This window comes from Eurytemora carolleeae, unplaced genomic scaffold (genome assembly GCF_000591075.1).
Source record: "Eurytemora carolleeae unplaced genomic scaffold, Eaff_2.0 scaffold612, whole genome shotgun sequence".
Lineage (NCBI taxonomy): Eukaryota > Metazoa > Arthropoda > Copepoda > Calanoida > Temoridae > Eurytemora > Eurytemora carolleeae.
In genome coordinates, this window is record NW_019396569.1 from 158,424 (window position 1) to 178,500 (window position 20,077).

Below are 20,077 nucleotides of genomic sequence, written 5' to 3' on the forward strand. Positions count from 1 at the left end.
AATTTAAAAAAAATTGTGTTAAAGTTATTTATTTTTGTAAATTAAATTTTTTTTTTGAAAATCCACAATTTTTTATAAAATCCGCGATATTTTTTCTTTCTTTTAAAATGTACACAAAGAGACCATGTCAACAATTAAAATAGAAGATGGGCGCGAAGCGCCCTAAAACCCTAGTCTTTATAAAAATGGGTCATGCCCGATTCAAAACAGTGCCCTTGAGATCTTAATCTGATCAATGATGTTGGATAACGTGTTTTTTAGGCTTAATAAGTGTTTAATTTTTACATTTTCTCTAACCAAGAATCGGGCATGAATTAGATTGATAACTGATTATTATCAAATCTACGAAAGTGACTTGCGCATTTCTACTTTAGGAAAACATATAGAAATTACCAAATAGAAAACGACAATATCTTCATACGTTATTGATCAGATAAAGGTTATTCAAGGGTACCGTTGTGAATCGTTAATTGCCATTTTTGCATGGAGGGCCACTTTACAGAACGATAGGACCCATAACATTCCTTATTGATACTCCTAGCAAACTCAAATATCTTATTTTGAATATAAATTTTACAAGAAATTTTAGATTTAACTGGTCCTTAAAATAAATGCTAATGGTTCCTTGCATTAAACAATGTTGCCTGCTATCAAGCCAAAAATCTCTTCCAAGAAAGCAATAAAAATTCCAACTTATTTCAAACTCATTCTAAGCAGAATGACAATTTTGTAACAAAATTCTGTTATTTTATAGTGAATATACAAATCCAGTAAACAGCAAAGTGCAAAAGGCTTATTGAAATATTTACAAAATGGCTTCCTATATTAATTTCTCAATTTTCAGAAGTTAGGGGAGGGGGGAGATTGTAACGGAGACTAGTAAGAAACATTTAAATTTAAATTTAATTCAAAATCGTTTATTTTCCCCAAATTTGTTGGTGCAAAAATACTTCTATGGAGAAAAACATGTGTGGGAGGGGGGGGAGGGGGGGTCACGAAAATATACACAGAGATGTATCCTGAATATCCTGAATCCGCCCTCAACAAATTCATCCAGATCCGGATCAAGGTCATAAATATTTCTTTAAGATTAATTGATTTTTTTTAGCAAAAGAGGAATATTTAGATTATTTTCGTCTTCTTTTTCCAAATTTTTAGAAAAATTCTTAATAATCTTTCTTACGAAGCACTTCAAATTTAGTTGTTAAGAGCAAAAAATTTATTATTTTTAACGTTTTTGGTTAATATTCAACCCTTGGCGGATCCGGGCCCAGGAAGCCAAAATGTTCCATTGTTGAAAGTATTACTATTATGAACAATATTCGGCGAAAACCAGAAAATTGTGGAATAGGAAGACGACATTAAGCGTTTTTATGTTGTTACAAACCAAATATCGCTTATTAAGTAAAAAGCACAATTGCAGTGTCTCATGTTCAATGGACTATTTAAATTTCGATTATATCAATAAATAACATTGAAAAAAAAACACATTATTATTTGTAAAAATACTAAAATATAACAATCTAACTAGAGAGTTTCTAGGTTAATATTATACTAACAACAGGTCTAGGGTCTGAATACATTTATCTAGGTACAATGATATTCTAGCAAAAACAAATTATAACAGCTGAAAAATATCAGTTATTATTCAAGGTTGAAAAATTAGTTTAAATGTTCTAATTGGATTAAACTATATAACTAATACTGATTAATTACGGTGAGCCTAGTAAGCTAGTGTTTCACAAAATGTGTAAAAGTGGCTTCTTTTTTAACAATGCATCTTGCAAGCAAGAATTTGAAATAAACAAGGTATAAGTGTCACGCTGGTGATAAACAAATTAAAGATATTTTCACAACTTTTTTACACTTTCAGTTTGGAATACATACAATGTTCTTGATTCTTTAATTACATGAAAACAGAAACTGAAGAGAAAAAATATAAAAATATTTTTTTACAAATTGTACAAACTACATTAAAATTAATATTGCTTGATCGATTGAATACTATTGCAGATCATTCTGGATAGATTGATTGATTGATTGATCAAGGACGAGAAGGTTGATAAAGGACGTGATGATTGATCAACTCTGAGTAAGTTTGTAAACTTCAGTGATATATTTCTCAAGACTGTCATAGGCTGCATTCAGATCATCGTTGGTGATCACTAAATAAGAATAAAAATAATTCAAAAATAGAATTCTATATGTCATTGGTGATCACTACATAGGAATAAAAGTAATAATTCACTAAATACAAAATAAAATAATTATTTGAAATAGAATTCTATATATCATTGGTGATCACTAAATAGAAATTAAAATAATTATTTCAAAATTATCAACACAAATCTAAGTATCCTGGTTAAATGTATCCAAGTACTAGATCCAGATCATATCCCAGCTAAATGTATCCAAGTATCTACATGGATAAAAGTATTCAAGTACCTACCTAGATCAACGTATCCAAGTACTTACCTAGATCTGAGTATCCCAGTACTTACCTAGATCAAAGTATCCAAGTACTTACCTAGATCAAAGTATCCAAATACTTACCCAGATCAAAGTATCCAAGTACCTATCTAGATCAAAGTATCCAAGTGCCTACCTAGATCAAAGTATCCAAGTACCTACCTAGATCAAAGTATCCAAGTACATACCTAGACTACAGTATCCAAGTACCTACCTAGATCAAAGTATCCAAGTACCTACCTAGATCAAAGTATCGAAGTACCTACCTAGATCAAAGTATCCAAGTACCTACCTAGATCAAAGTATCCTGGTTTCTCTGCATATTCCAAGTCTGTTTTGGCAGCTTCAAGTCTACGCTGAAGAGAAACCTCAGTCTCAGTGCCTCGAGCCTAATTCAGAATACTTTTCACTAGTTCTGAATAATTTTGAATAATATCCATCGTATAAACTTTATTTCTTCTATTCATTTTCTCATAAACTTTTTCCAAATTCATGTTAATTTAACAAGATTACTTTCATTTAAAGTAATATTATATGAAAAAGGTGCTAACAAATTTCAAATTATTAATGAAAATATTAACAATATATGAAAAAGATGGTTTGTAAATAAAAAAAATGGGCAAAAAAGAAGAAAATCAGGGACAATAATGAACTGTTCGTTTGATTGAACAAAATTTCCTGAATTCTAAATCTAATTAAATAAATCTATTTAATATTTCAGAAGTTGCACGAAGTGGAAAATTTGTGTATTTATATTTAATATAAAGAGTTGAGACTTCCAATTTCCGGAGTACGGAGTTTATTCATTAAGCTTGACTTAAGTATGCAAAGAGAGGACTTAAGTCTTGAACACTAAAATATATATCAGATTTAAGGACATAAATTCTGGCCTCTTGGTTTCCATATAAATGGATAACATTCAGAGCGGCAGATAAACAGTTTAAAACTCTCACGAGCTTCCCTCAAATCCAATCTTTTTCAAGAATAAAACTTTAATCTAAATTATTCAATATAAACCAGGGGATTGCAGGGAGAAGAAGATCATACAAATCCGGACTATTTGTGCAAAAACTTTTCATTTGTACTTCAGCTTTTGCTTTTAATGCTTTTCCTCAAAACAATTATTAATATAATACAAATTTAAAGTTATTGTTATCATATAATTTTAACATTGATAGTCAATATCTTAATACAATCTTGTGAAATTTTGGATATCCACTGATAAAAATATAAAACAGATAAAAACATGAAAATCAATCAAACTTTAGTCTTTCATGATGTTTGAAGAATATATGCTTTATCCTACTGATTCAAAATGAACACAAATAATTTTGTTATTTTCTTTACCAGATAAATGAATTTTGTTAAACAGGATCTGAATTTCATGAATCTGAGCTGAAAACCTTAGAATGGTGGATATCAAGATCAATGCTTGATCTCCTCTTTTTCTTAATCTCCAGATTAAATAATGCTTGTTCTGCTCTTGTTATTAATCTCCAGATTAATAAACCAATCGGCATTAAGGATATTTCATTCAAAAGTTTTCAGCTCTGAACTGCCTACCACCGGATCAAATTTGAATCACCGATTCAAATCTTGGTTTATCTTTAACTTTGAATTAGTGGTTTAAATTCTAACCGGCCGCGGCAGGAGGTAGTTTAGTGACGTAGCTCAAATTCATTATATTCAGTCCCTAGAGTTGTTTACCTTTAATCTGGTTTCTAACTCAGTGATGGAGGGAGGCTTGATAAAAATGTATTTAGGATTCAGATCAGTTTTCTTTATACTCATCACACCCTGCAGATCAATATCAAGGATACAGATCAATCCTTAACAGTCAATTTCAAGTATTTTAATCAATCAATCAATCAATGATCAATATAATGGATACAAATCAAATCAAAACAATGAATTTACAGTATTTTATTCAAATCGTCAATCATTAAATCTTCAAAAAAATCAATTAAACCATAAGTTGGCAACTTATGAACCGACCCATTTCCATTCATACTAAGTCATCACCACACCACCCTCCCTGACTCCCCCAAACAAACCCCTATATTTGGTAATGTAACATGGGTTTCTTTAGAATTTGAGTCAGGGAGAAAGTGGGGGGGGGGGAACATTTCAGTTAAGACAAAAATTCATTCTAATGTGAAAATTTGAATATTTAAAATTCTATGTAGAATGAAATAGAAATGTTGAGTAAGTGGAATATAAAATCATACTAATGCTTCAGCTCCTGGAAAACTGAGAATAGAAAACAAAGATCTGAAAGGATAGATATTGATCAGGGGCATATTGTTTGAAGAATCCCCCCCCCCCACGCACCACAATCCGGGACCGAATTATTTTAAAAACTTTTAGGAGAAGGATGAACAAATTTAAAATCAACTGGAAAAACGCTCAAATATCGCTCAAACATAATGGGGAAAAAATATTTTTTAAGATAAGGGGGGGGGGGGGATTTTTCAGAAACATATATTCCTCTGGATTTTGATATAGATAGATAGATATATATTTGACTAAATATTTAATTAAAAACAATTTCAATTGCACAATTTTTACATTTTAATTTAGCCAAGGCCTCTCTAACCATTGTTGGTTGTTTTGAATGAGAGGCCCTTCTGCAGCGATACATACATGTTCAATTTAAATAAAACCAAATAAAACATAAACAATTTAAAACTAAAGGAAAAGGAGGAAAAGGAAAAGTATTAGATAGAGGAAAGGTATTGAAGAATAGAGAGGAAAAGAAGAAGAAAGGATCGTAGGGGGGGATGCAAACCTTTGTTTCTGACTGTTTCCACTGCAGCTTTACTTGTACCGTACATGTTCCCGGCAAATACTGCGTGCTCAATAAACTCCCCTTGCGCTGAAAATAAATATGGAAAATATTTGTTTCCAATTTACAAGATTATAACATTTTTGCTTTATTGATCTTTTGCTTTTATTGCAGAAAAATCCTAGAAATAAAAACGCATTGCAGTGAATTATCATTACAAATATTGAAAAACTCACAAGGATCAAAATAACATTATTCAATTTTAATTTTTTTTAAGGCATTCTTCACAATTAAACTTATTCAATTTATTCTAAAAAAACCTGAAGAAAAAAAATATTTACATTTTTTTTTAGAAAAGTGAAATGTTTAAAAAGCAGATTTGAAAATTATTCTTACATATTGCTGCCTCCATAGCTTCTTTTGTCACAAAGTGATAAGCCTTCCCATTTTCTTCTCCTTCCCTAGTATAAAAAGACATGTTATATGAACCTTATTTAAAAACCAAAAAATGCTTAACGGATTTAAAACTAGACCTAGTAAACCTTTCTGCAGATCTCATTTTCTCAATTAAAAATCAACTAAAAATTTCCATCTGAAATTAGAAAAAAATTATTTTTCATCTAAGATGTAAGTTCCTTTCTTCTGTTAATTTCTCCATTGTTTCTGAAGCAAGAAATGCTCAAGTCCCTTATGGAGAGAAACTGTTGTGAATCGGCAATGCCACTCCATTAATGGAAGTACCCTTGAAATTCCGTTTACAGTCCCTTTCAGCATTTCCTTTTCTGTTCAACAAAAAGTGTGTATTGAGAAGAAGAAGAAATCTGAACATTTTCCCCTTTTCTTCGTTTCCCGCAATAACAATACCATTACATATTTACAATCCTTTGTTAGTATTGAACCTTAACAACCAGTAAAACATTACCCTCTCTTCTCCAATTCAACCGGTATTTGTGGAAAAGAAACATTTGAAAAAAATCTAAAATTTTTGAAAAATCTTCAAGTTTACTTTTATGCACATAAAATCTTTTTAACTTTTAGGATCCATTTAATTTCCATTTGTTGACATAAAATATCAATAGAAGATCTTCAATCTTCAAAAATGTCTTAAATTATTTTATATCAAGCTAAATAATTGCTTTACATTATTGAAACTATGAACAGTTGAAAAGTTTGATTTTGTAATCATCATCTAAAATGTTTGTTGAATTACTAAAATGCAGAAGTTGGGTTTGAATCATGAATAAATTATTAGCTCCATAAATCTTACAAAGTAATTTCAGAACATCTGTAGGCATTGAACAGCTTTAAACGTTCAACTACTTAAAACATGAATTTGCTTAATTACAAATTAAACAACACACTTTTTAGATAATCTTAAAATGTACCAAGTTTTTCTGAGGTTTATACTTTTAATTGATTCAGAGTTAGATCATCTGTGCAAAACAGCTTAATAACATTTGTCAAGAAGATTTTTGTGTCTTTCTATTGGTTGATTTTTTAGTTAGGAAATAACCATAGAGAATAGAATATATATTAGAGGGGAATTTAGAGAATCTCTCGGTATGAATTTTTTCAGTCCCTTTCAGCCTGAAAGGGAGTTCAAAGTGTACAAATCATGTAAATGTTCACAAATTATATGCAGTAGAGTAACCAAATACAGTATGTCCCCTAGACTATTCATTTCAATTTCGAATTTTTATAGCTGTTCAATAAACTTTATAATGAATTTTGTGAATAAAAAACATCATTTTATTTATAGTTATAACGGAAAATCATCGTTTGTAAAGTGAAATGATTATTGGTCAATGATGAAACCAGCCTATTTCATAATTTGGTTTTCTTTTAACATTAATTTTAGATTTTCTATAAAATGATATTCCAGGGCCCAAAAGGTTATATAGCATAAATATGTGAAGTACACCTGCAGTATTGAAACAGTACAACAAAATGGCCGTTTTACACTATTTTCTAGTAAATTCCCCTCTAATATATTCTATTCTCTTTGGAAATAACGTAATCCGTTAAACCAAAAAAGATCCCAAATATCATCTTTTTTTCAAGATTTACAAACCCAAAGTTTCGGTATTGTAAACTATTTACCTGGGTTTTCTTGTTGTGTGAGAGACACTAAACCCGAAATGTTTTGCATATTTTTCAAGCATTTTCTTGAGTAGTGTAGATTTCCCTACCCCTGATGGACCACATAACACTAAAATAAAAGTTTCTCTAAAATTAAGACTCCATTAAAATATTGAGAGGAAAGTAGTTTGAATTCTCAGAAATGATTTGTTCTAATTATTAAATCTAATTTCTTCGAATTTTTCATAAGATCTTCATAACTTTTAAACAGTGTCAAATATAATTTATTGTTAAATATTTAAATTAAATATATTTTTATTTCTCAAATCCGAATTCTTAATTTACCTAAAGGACTGGGGCCAGCCATTCTCGTTGAACTGGTAGCTCTGAAATATTAGAACAAATGTTTACAGGTTCAGATGTTGAGAACAGGTGGTAAAAGAACTCTATAAATACAGAGAATATAATTCATATAATTTCACAAAATATATAAATTGAGCATTTGAATTTTAGAACTGAGAATTTTCTAAGAGTTAATAATTTAAGCATGACTAGGCATTTGTAAAATTAGTTTAAAGGGAGATATTTGAAAATTTAGTGTTAAAGGGACTGTCAACGTAATTTTAAAGTGACCCAACATTTAAAAAGTGCCAACACCGATTCAAAAACATATCCAAAAACTGTTCTATAAGCATAACAAAATAAATCAAAGATGACAACCACTTTTTAAACGGGACTCTAGCAACTTATGTAAATTTAGCAAAATTTAAAAAGATGTAAATTAACAATTAAAGAACACTATTCTTAAAAAAAATAACAATGTTTAACTTTTAGATAGATTCATGTATATTACTGATCATTATTCTTGTTTTTCTGACATCCCAAGAACTTTTTTCCTCTGTGAAAACATATGAAGATACATTGGAGGAAATAGTGGAATATAAAGAAGCATAATGCCACCAATTACTAGTGGGAAGGAGAATGTAGCATTGATCATGTTAGGAAGAGAATAGGAGAAGAGTCCAGTCTTGGCTGCATACTGAAGACCAGCAAAGCTGCACAGAAGCTCTCCAGTGACTCCAACAGGATAAGCAATGATAAAGAATGTGTATCTAAGCCAGGTCAAGAAGTAGGGTGGAGTGGTCACAAGTTGAATAGCATACATGAGGTATCTGATCATCTCAGTGATTGTCCAAGCAAACAGCAGCATTAGAACACCTACTGAGAGACGAGCAGGAGGAAGGAGGTAGAGAATAGCCCAGGTAATGTAAACCCTGGAGAACACCTGCTGAAAAGTGACCTGAACGCTTGATCTGACCAGCCCTGTTGCTGCGTGTAGAATCTCTAACACGGCTCCCGTCTGAAATATCTGTAACGTCAGATGAACGCTTGAGTAGAGATTTGCCGTGGTACCGCCATTTTGAAAATGAAGAATAATTTGCAGAAGAAGGGTACTCCAACCCAGGAATTGAAGGGAGTTGTAAAAAAACAAATAGAATTTCACGCCTGACATTTTCCACTACCAGCAATACCCCAAGTCTGAAATACAAAATGAATATGAATGGAATGGAATAATTTGTGCTGAGATATGAGAAGTGTTGTTGAATATAATAATAAATGTAAACATATATTGTTTACTTGGATGTATTAGCAAACAAAGCCGAGCAAACTCTTTAGATAATAAACACCAATGTTTAAAATAAAGAATGAATATTTTAGATAAAATTTCTTTCAAAACATTTTAAATACTTTTTTCCTCATGTTTAAGCTAAATTTAACCCTTATTAGGGGCACCAAAGATCAATGACAAAAAAAAGAATTGCTAAATATTGTTAAAATTTATTAACACAATACACTATTTTTTCCTACGTTATTAAATGTAGAATTCAATTAAAAATTTTTGAGTGCTGTAAAATTTTGCTAAATTTTAATGAAAAAGTTTATTTGCATTGCAACTGTTGCGAGAAATTACTAAAACTTAATGACTTAACACTTTAAATATTCTTAACAAAATCATAGGATTTCAAAACGTTTTTTTCTTTTAAAGTAAAACAAGGATACAAGAATAGAAGGGTATAAGAATACAAGGATACAGGGATACATATATACAGATATACAGGGATTTAGAGATACTGGGATACAACGATATAGGGAATGATATAGGCATAAAGGAATAGGATACAGGAAGTATACAGGGTAACAGGGTTAAAGGAAACAATGTTACAAAGATCCAATCATGTTAAGATACAACGATACGAGAATGTAAGGAAACACAAAAATCTGGATACATGGAAAACTGGAATTTAAGGATACGAAGATATAGGGATACACTGGTAAATAGGTACAAGAAACTGAGACAATAGGATACAAGGACACAATGTTAACTGGATTCAGGGAAAACTGGGATATAAGGATACAATGAGGCCTGGATACAGGGATAACTGGGATATAAGGATACAATGACACCTGGATACAGGGATAACTGGGATATAAGGATACAATGAGACCTGGATACAGGGATAACTGGGATATAAGGATACAATGAGACCTGGATACAGGGATAACTGGGATATAAGGATACAATGAGACCTGGATACAGGAAAAACTGGGGTATAAGGATACAATGAGACCTGGATACAGCGATAACTGGGATATAAGGATACAATGAGGCCTGGATACAGGAAAACTGGGATATAAGGATACAATGAGACCTGGATACAGGAACTTTTAAAAATATGAAAAGGGACCAAATTAACTTAATGTAAAACATAGGTAAAAGTATACAACCACTTTAGTTCAAAATTTAAAGAGTGGTTGAAAAAAGAAATCAGAAATGAAAAATATATTCTTTAACAGCTGATTTTTCACACCGTGTTGTGTGTATCACAGTCCAAGGGCAACAAACCGGCCGGTATGGCGACTCGTTGGTCTTTCTGCAGCCAGTCTGAAATTCCAAATAATATTTTTTGTAAATGATAGCTATGCGTAGGCATTAATTTCAGCGTCAAACCGACTAGTTTTTTTATGAAGAATTTATTTTTAGACAAAGTGTACAAAATTATTGTGTAGCAGTCAAACATATTTTAATGCAAGATAAGGCCGCTAGGTGCCTCTGTTTACTTTCTCTGTAAGGCGCTAGTGTAAGAATTAATTTTATATTTTATAAAGTTTGGTTTCAGCAATTCTTTTGCAAAACGTACTTTGATGTTTTTCGATGTAAAAACTTTTTTCTTTTATGAAAACTCTGTTGTTTTCACATTTATAAAAATTTGGTTGTTATTTTATTTTACATATAAACCATACCAGAACTAAATAATTATTATGTCAGAGATCGCATCGAACTATGGAAGGAAGGCCTCCCTGCAAACATTTAGTCTCCGACAAACCGATGGCGAACATAAAGTCCAGAATTATTTACCCGCCAATTTCACCATCGTCACATAAAGTCGGTAAAAATGTTTCCTGGGCAACCACAAAAATATCTAGTCCGAGCCACATTCTCCTCATATTCTCGTCCGAGCCACCTCTAAATCCTCGTCCTTCCAATATTATTTTTTTTAATGTCCAACCCTTACAAAATACTTTTTGAAAATCTGGCGACGTTATGGAATAAGACACGGTGAGACTAAAATATTGCAAATGTTTTTTTATCCTGTTGGAACATTCAAATCCATGAGAATGATGTCAAACTTTATTTAGAGTAAAACTTAAATCTGTTCTGCCTGTGTAATGTTAAACTTTTATAATTTAAAAGTGATATCAAAAGATTTACTTGAACATAGTCTGTAATCATTCCATTTCCACCCTTATAAAAAATCATTGATTTTTCATATATTTACAAAAAAGGGAAATTTTTTGTTTTCACGTACCAAATCACTAACCCCTCTCAGGTGCTAGGGGAGGGCGCGCGCCCGGCCCCCCCCTAGTTGCGCCTATGATTGCCTGTCACACAATTTATCCAAGTTATACGATAAAAATATGGAATTTAAATTATTTAAAACATTTCCTACAATTTACTCATCACACCCCTATGAATTCAAACAGCATTTTTATCGTTAATCCGAATTTGAAATTTTTATTTGAAGAAGCAGAATGTCAGCAAAGATTGTCGCCACAACAGTGCTTAGAATGTATTGCGGTAAAACTGCAGCGTATTCTTTCAGCAGTTTGCGTCCCAATTGGAGACAGGCCAGCTATAACTACAATTTCTCGTCCGAGCCACATACTCCTAATTTTCTCGTCCGAGCCACATACTCCTCATTTTCTTGTCCAACAAACCTCAAAATTCTCGTCCTTCTCAATGATAGATAAGCTTATTTGTAAAACATCATATACAAAGCATATTCATTTTTCCACATATTTATATATATATATATGTTTGGTAAAATTTAATGTAATGGCCAGATTTTCAAAAAATATATTTATCTGCAAGAGTTGGACATTTAAAAAGATATTATTGAAGGAGGACTAGGATTTTGAGGTGGCTCTTGACGTGTAAATGAGGAGAATGTGGCTTGGACTAGAAATTGTTGTGTTTGGCCTTCCTCCCCTCATCGAACCAAAGTAATCCAACCTATAAAGTCAGATTAAAGGTGCTGGGCAATAAGTATCTTAACGTTTAAACCCAATGCTGAAGAAATAAAAGAATTGTTAATTGATTGTGACTTGTGCGGACTTGTAATTGACGTGAGGTTTGCAGGTCCTTTCTGTACAAGGAATATGAAACTGTACAAATTTTACAGTATTCATGGCAATGTACATCAAATTGTAAAATGTACATTGTATGCATTGAATAAACTAAAAAAGTGTTGTCTTGTTTTTTTTCAGTATTTTTAAACTGTGTTAAAATTTCCCAAGAAATATATGTAGAAAAATGTGTTTATTGTGTAGGAGCAGGAATTTCAATAGCGTACGCGCTTTAACCCGATGAATTATCTCTCTAGTTTGCGTAGTGCGTACATCCCGTCGACCTTGGGCGTATATATATATATGTTTATGCCATGTCTGCTAGAGCCAGGGGTTTCTTGCATCAACCCATTCTTATCTATACAAGGATATAGGGATATAGGGATACAGGGACACAGGGATACAAGGATACAGGGATACAGGATACAGGGATCACAGGTATCACAGGGATACAGGGATAACAGGGATACAGGGATCACAGGGATACAGGGATACAAGGATACAGGGATACAGGGATACAGGGATACAGGAATACAGGGATACAAAGATACAGGGATACAAAGATACAAAGATACAGGGATACAGGGATATAGGGATGCAAGGATACAGGGATACGGGGATACAAGGATACAGGGATACAGGGATACAAGGATATTCAAGGATACAGGGATATAGGGATACAGGAATACAGGGATACAGGATACAGGATACAGGGATACAGGATACACAGCACAGGGATACAGGGATACAAGGATACAGGGATACAGGGATACAGAATACAGGGATACAGGGATCACAGGGTTACAGGGATCACAGGGATACAGGGATACAAGGATACAGGGATACAGGGATACAGGAATACAGGGATACAAGGATACAGGGATATAGGGATATAAGGATACAGGGATACGGGGATACAAGGATACAGGGATACAAGGATATATAAGGATACAGGGATATAGGGGTATAGGGATACAGGGATACAGGATACAGGGATACAGGATACAGGGATACAGGGAGCACAGGGATACAGGGATACAGGGATACAGGGATACAAGGATACAGGGATACAAGGATACAGGGATACAAGGATACAGGGATACAGGATACAGGGATCACAGCTGAATACAGGGATACAGGGATACAGGGATATAGGAATACAGGGATACAGGGACTGCACAGGGATACAGAAGTACAGGGATACAGGGATACAAGGATACAAGCATCCAAGACTATCAATATTTTTTTCAAATTTTGATTCTTTATATTTTCAAAGAGTGTTAAATTTAAAGTGTGTTATGCCGGGAAACACAGACAGAAAACCGTTGAAAATACTATTAAAATGACCCCCTGCCTTTCCTTTCTTACAGCATGTCCCCCTTGCCCCCTCTCTAAGCATACCTGAAGGTATATTGAGGTGTAAGATGAGTCATCCAGGGTGTATGAGTCAGAAACCAGTTTTTTTCAACCCAATGTTTTATACTGAGAGACAGAGGTTTGGATTTAGACAAGAGGGTTAGATGATATCCTTGGGTAAATACGCATATTTTATATAATGCGTGTTTACGCAGAACTATAAGCATACCAACTCTGTTTACAAATGAATATACTTTTTAATTACCTTATATGGAAAATATAAAAGAATGGATTGGATCAACGGATCGTCATGGTTGGATCATTGGATCTTTGGGAAAAGAGCCTAATCGTATTTTTGAAACTGCTCTTTATTAGAACCCCAAAATTCAGTTTCCGTACATGGTCTGTTTGTATATACTTGTTCTATGTATACAAAGTTGTAATGTCTGTTTGGGTGTTTGGTTGTATGTATGTCCGATCAAAACTCATCAACACGTCTTGATCGATACACCTCAAATTTTTATTGAGGAACTCGAGAGAACCACGGGAATGTCATTTGCTCGGTTATGAGATTCAAAAATGAGAGGAGAACAAGCAATATTTAATCTCGAGATTAAGAAAAAGAGAGGATTAAGCCTTAATCCTGATATCCACCATTCTAAAGTTTTCAGCTCTGAACTTATAACTTGCACCAAACTCTTATTTTCTAAATCTTTACTCTATGTACATTTAAACGATAACTTCTGGTATATTTACTAGCCTGTACTGCATAATATAGTATGAATATGTCTCAAAACATCTATTCAAATAAATTATTTCAAAATTTAAGATTTAATTGGTTTAAATTTATCAGTCAGAGTCAGTTCAATCTGCTCTGTATTTAAAAGGAAAAGCTTTATATATATATCATAAAACCAGAAATTACTGGTAACACTGATATAGAAGACAGGAAAAAATGTGGAAATTACTGGAAAGACTGGAAATTATCTTGAATTCAGATATTTTGAGCATATGCTTGTCTGTTTGAGTGTCTGCTGTCTGTTTGTGTCCAATAAACGTCAAAACGGCTGAACCGATCCGGCCCAAATTGTGTGTCGGACATCACGTGATCTCAGGGAAGGTTTCTGAATGAGCAAAATTTTAAAAATTTGCCTCCAACAAAATTTTATTTTCAATAAATTTCGAAAATCCACGAAATTTTTTGTTTTAGTTCTTCAATGTTTACAAAAAGAAAATGTTCACAATTGAAATAGAAGACGGGCGCGAAGTGTCCTAAAAGCCAAATTTTATATATATCGATATTACACAGATTCAGCCTAATATGAAATGTTGCATCAATTTTCAAACAGAGTCGACTTTGAAATATCTCAAAGCGTTGGGCTTTGATTTTACAGGTCTAACTCCCTTATGCCTCTGTGTAGGCGGCCATAAACAATTTTCCGCCACAAATCTATTTGCATTAAAATATTTGATTACTTTAAAGAAAGAAATATATTCTTGAAGCCATGCATAGACTGATATCATTGAAGCCATATCTATTATCTACTATCCATGTATAGGAGTAATGTAAATATTTAAACTTTATCGTCAAACTATTTTTTTTAAAGAAAGGTAAAAAAGTACAAATTATTTCAGTGAATAAAGTGCAATATAAAATATTAATGGAAACATTTCTTAATTGTAGCAAAAAAACTGAATACTTCCATCAAACTCTAATTTTATTTTATTTTTCTTTGCAACCTGATGTAAAAGACCAATATTATTATTCGTTATGTAAAGATACAGAGATTAGAAACTTTTAGTTTAGTTAAAGGCAAGTGTTCAAAATGCTCTAACAACATGTGAACTAGCATAATTGAAATTTAAAATATTTACAAACTTGAATGTTTAATTGGCTCTAAGACAAATATAAAGACAGGAAGAGGAAGGTGGGGGGGGGGGGGGGGAAAGGGCCGTGGAGTGCCGCGTGGGGGGGGGATATAAAACTTTGGGTTATATATGATTAATTATACCAGAACACGGAAGGTCTGTATGAGAGGTTAAGAATGTGTCAAAGAAATGGTTTAAGGAGGGAACAAGAAATATACTTTTTACATGGTGGATTCAATTAGGGGGTCTAAACTTATCAGGAGGATTATATTGAGTTTAAACTGCTATGGGAGATTTAATTGTGGTTTAGCTTCTCTATATAGGATTTAACATAGGGGTTTAGCTTGTATGGAGGATTCTCATCCTTTCTCATCATCTTTCTCATCCTTTCTCATCCTTCCACATCATCTTTCTCATCATCTTCCTCATCATCTTAAATGTGGAGCATGGCTTACATAGAGGATTTAAGTAAATGAATTCTTAACTCATGGAGGATTATATCGGGTTTAAACTGTTATGAATGATTTGATTGTATAGCTTCTCTGTAGAAGTCAATGTTGGATTTATCTCATATGGAGGATTACGCTGGAACTCAGCTCATATGAAGGATTATATGCTGGAACTTAGCTCCTTTTGAGGATTAAATGCTGGAGTTAAGAAGCTCCCCGGTTTTTAAATCAGTTTTTATGAAAAGTTTTTTATTAGGTTCATTCTAACTAGTGCAGTTTTGTAAGCAAAGTTACAGAAAATAATGTTTTAAAAAAATTCACAGATTTTATCGAGCCACCTTCGAGCTTAAACACTTTAAATAGTTAGAAAAATCTGGAAAATATGCTCCTCCTCACTTCCTTCTTCAATTCAATAATTTAATACGATTCTATAGAGACAAAATTGACAACATTAAATCAGCTATGAGAAGATTAATGCAATCAAATTATTGCAAAACAGAATAATGCGAAAATGTGTTTGTCAGGATACATAAAGTCATGCAGGGGTTATTTATCATATTTTGCAATGTTCATAACATTTAGCAAATACTATATGTAAGCAGTTTGATTATTCTTGTTTTTGTAGCTTGTATCCACCCGTGTATCTGTAATACTACTAGCCCTGTATCCTAGATATTCCTACCCTTGACTCCTGGATAATACTACCACTGTATCCTGGATATTATTAACCCTGTATCCTGGATATTAATACCCCTATATCTTGGATATTCCTACCCCTGTATCTTGGATATTATTAACCTTGTATCCTGGATATGCTTACCCCTGTATCTTGGATATTATTAACACTGTATCCTGGATATTCCTACCCCTGTATCTTGGATATTATTAAAAAAAATGCAAAAATTATCGTTCGTATTTCGCAAATTTTCGTGAAAAAATCGAAGCGAAATTTCGCGAAAACCATATGTGTTGAAGCTATATTTTTTTTTGTTTTAAGAAATTTCGCATTTTTTTAAATTCTGAATTTTACACGAAATTTTCGCTTTTTTGCGAGATTTTTGCATTTCCTATTTTGCGAAAATTTCGCATTTTTTGGCGAAACAGATTGAAGCAAAATTTCGCGAATAAAGTAAACATTTTTGCGAAACGAATTTTAATGAAACTAAATATTTGCCTCAAACTCTAATTATTTCATATTCTCTATATCTTTGAAAACTGATGGTGTAAACCGTTAAAATTCATAACTGTGATTAATTGATTTGGAAGAAGGAAAAGTTTAAAATATCAAAGACCTACAAATTTAGGTTGCAAAGATATAAGGATTAACAAATTAAAGTAATTATAGCTCCCTGTCCTTCACAACCTCTTGTAAGAAAAATAATTGATCAAGTCCAATCCCCCCACTCCCCTGCCCCCAACATAGAACATTTATATCACTGCTAGGTATTATGACTAATTTCTAAAAATAAAGCTGGATAATTCTGTAATTATATCTTTCGTGGATTACACAATACGAATCTAATAAAATATTTATCTTGAAATATGTATTTTTTAGTTATACAAGTGAATTGAAGACTTAATTTTAAAATGAGTGTTTTATTCGATTTACAATGGCCTACTCTTTGAACCTTTAACCGATCTAGAATGAAATAGATATCCTTGGTTTTCTATCTGAAATTTTATAGTTTTAAATGCGGATTTTCTACTAGCATGACTTGTGCCATTAATGTACCGGAGACAATGAGGTAAAGATAAGATAGAAAAATTACATTAGCTCCCTCAATAATGCTCAAGTTTAAATGGTAACGACGACCTAGGTAGGTGTAATTTAATTATACCTTGGAGGGACAATGATTATTACGTTCCTTTCACTATAGTTTCAGTAGAAGTAAATATTTCCATTTACTGATAGCGCCGATTGGAGGATTCATAACTTTGATTGGATAATGAGATAGATAGAAAGTTAGATGTTACCTCCATACTATTTCTATTGGTTTAGAATAGACAACAAGCACATGACTGAACCCTGATTGGACGATTGTACGGAATTTGTTTAGTCCCTTTTCTTATATTCAGGGTTCCATGCAGACTAAAACTGGCTTATTTCTGTGTTTTAACATTTAGTAGTACACCGTTAAAATACTAACTTGAAGGGTGAAACCAAAAATCAATTTTAAAACTGTATTTTAAGCGTTTTGGTATATTTGGCACGTCTTTCAAGTCATATCCTTTGTGGGTAACCCTGTATATAATATATAATAAAATATAAAATTTTGGTTTTAATGTCTTAAATTTTATTATAAACATTTTTATGAAGGAAAAACAAAACATGTTTACAGACACAAGGCTTATATTATAATTGGCCTTGTGCGAATATTACTGCATGAAGAAAAAATTACGAAATCAGTTTAAATAGTTTAAGCAGATTGTTTAATTTCAGCCAACATCTGTTCAATGGTACAAACACACCCTGATCTGTACGAACACAAACATACACTCATATGTACGAACACAAACACACCCTGATCTGTACGAACACAAACATACACTCATATGTACGAACACAAACATACACCCTTATGTTCGAACACAAAAATACACCCCTATGTACGAGCACAAACACACCCTGATCTGTACGAACACAAACATACACTCATATGTACGAACACAAACATACACCCTTATGTTCGAACACAAAAATACACCCCTATGTACGAGCACAAACACACCCTGATCTGTACGAACACAAACATACACCCTTATGTTCGAACACAAAAACACACCCTGATCTGTACGAACACAAACACACCCTGATCTGTACGAACACAAACTATAGATTGAAAGGATTTGGTAATGATCAAGGCCAAGAAAATAATTAATCGGTTTCTAATCGTTACAGATATTGCAATCTATCGGGGAAGGGGGGGGGCTGAAGTACCTCCCACCCCCTACTTCTGAAATTGATATTTATGTGTAAAATAACATAACGTGACATTCTTTTTTAAGATCGATAATATAGACTTAAACATTTTGAAATTTTAATTGTCAAGGTAAAAAGATTTTCCATTATTTACTGAATAAACATATTTTTAAAATCTTAATTTTTTTAGGTAAGTTCTTCAGGAATAAACATGGCCATAGAAGGAAGAATAAAGTTTAGAACCTTTAATGTATAAATAAAAAGTTGTAATCTCTGTTTGTTTGTTTGTCCGATCATAACTGGGAACCCAGTTTCCCGGTAAAATCGTTCAAGTGCGGGTAAATGGCGGGAGTAACTTTTAGTAACCTGGGCAGCGCTGGGTTCCCTTTCTCATTCTTCCANCCCCCCCTGGATCCGCGCCTGCACGAATCACGCATCTTTCTTCTCCCTCATGCTTCTTCTTCTACTCCCGCCCATCCAACTCATTATGACTAAACCAGTTCCAAATTATATTAAAGATTTAGTATTTATTAACAAAAATCGTTCTCTAGGAAATTACCAAGATTAGATAGTAGCTATATAGGAGTAGTTCTATTCTAGCTTATGACTATCGCCTGTAGTCATAACATCCTACTACAAAATATAATTATCATCATGCAAGTTTCCATGCATGTGCCTGTTAAGCATATTCTAGATCAATTTTACGCAATACTTACACAGTTGGTTAACCGATAAGAATATAAGTTGCTTCATTTGTCTTATATTTTCAATTTTCATTCACCCCTTTTCATTAGAATCAGATAATAGAAGTTATATTTATTTCAGATCTGAACCCTATAGAATATCGAAAAAGACTTAAACCTTTCTAATTTGTTTGATGCATTTTATATTTTTTCTTGGCATTTTTCTTTTCAATGCTTCTAATAAAGGTTTGATTTTGACACTTTTTCATTCTTATTTCGTAAATTCGTATCCCAACAGCAGTAATCATATTTATATGGATATATATATATATGTCTATATATATGTCTATATTTATGTAAATATAAATGTTAACCTACTCTTGTGTAACTTAAACCATTTTATTTTTATACTTTAATAGTCCTGGGAAGATATACCTGGAAACCAGAGTTTTACGATCCTCAACCATTTTCTAATATATTCTTTATCCTAGTTACAAAAAAGGAAAAAATTTGGAGAAATGAAAAAATATCTGAAATCTGAAAAAACATATTTCAATAATCTCCTACGTTTTGCGGTACTATGCTTATTCTATTTTATAATTCTCTTCGCTCATATATATATATATATACATATATATATATATATTTCAGTTTTTAACTTCACATATTTTATTAAAAAAGAATTATACTAAACATAATATTTCACGTCTATCATGACGATCCTCAGTAGTTACAATTCTTTGAACATATACATATATATATATATATATATATACATCAT

General features: G+C 32.3%; 2 protein-coding genes across 2 annotated transcripts; both read right to left on the reverse strand.

Moving 5' to 3' along the window:
• Nucleotides 1-1,474: 1,474 nt before the first annotated feature.
• Nucleotides 1,475-7,771, reverse strand: LOC111705649 (guanylate kinase-like). Its single transcript, XM_023478266.1, has 7 exons — nucleotides 7,679-7,771; nucleotides 7,355-7,463; nucleotides 5,651-5,715; nucleotides 5,258-5,344; nucleotides 4,177-4,298; nucleotides 2,762-2,858; nucleotides 1,475-2,165 (listed from the first exon to the last, which is right to left on the reverse strand). Exons 1-7 carry the CDS (start codon nucleotides 7,698-7,700, stop codon nucleotides 2,083-2,085), a joined length of 585 nt encoding a protein of 194 aa, XP_023334034.1. The 5' UTR covers nucleotides 7,701-7,771; the 3' UTR covers nucleotides 1,475-2,082.
• On the reverse strand, nucleotides 7,719-8,872 carry LOC111705648 (very-long-chain (3R)-3-hydroxyacyl-CoA dehydratase hpo-8-like). Its single transcript, XM_023478265.1, has one exon. The coding sequence runs from the start codon at nucleotides 8,844-8,846 to the stop codon at nucleotides 8,193-8,195; it is 654 nt and encodes a 217-aa protein (XP_023334033.1). The 5' UTR covers nucleotides 8,847-8,872; the 3' UTR covers nucleotides 7,719-8,192.
• Between the last annotated feature and the right edge of the window lie 11,205 nt (nucleotides 8,873-20,077).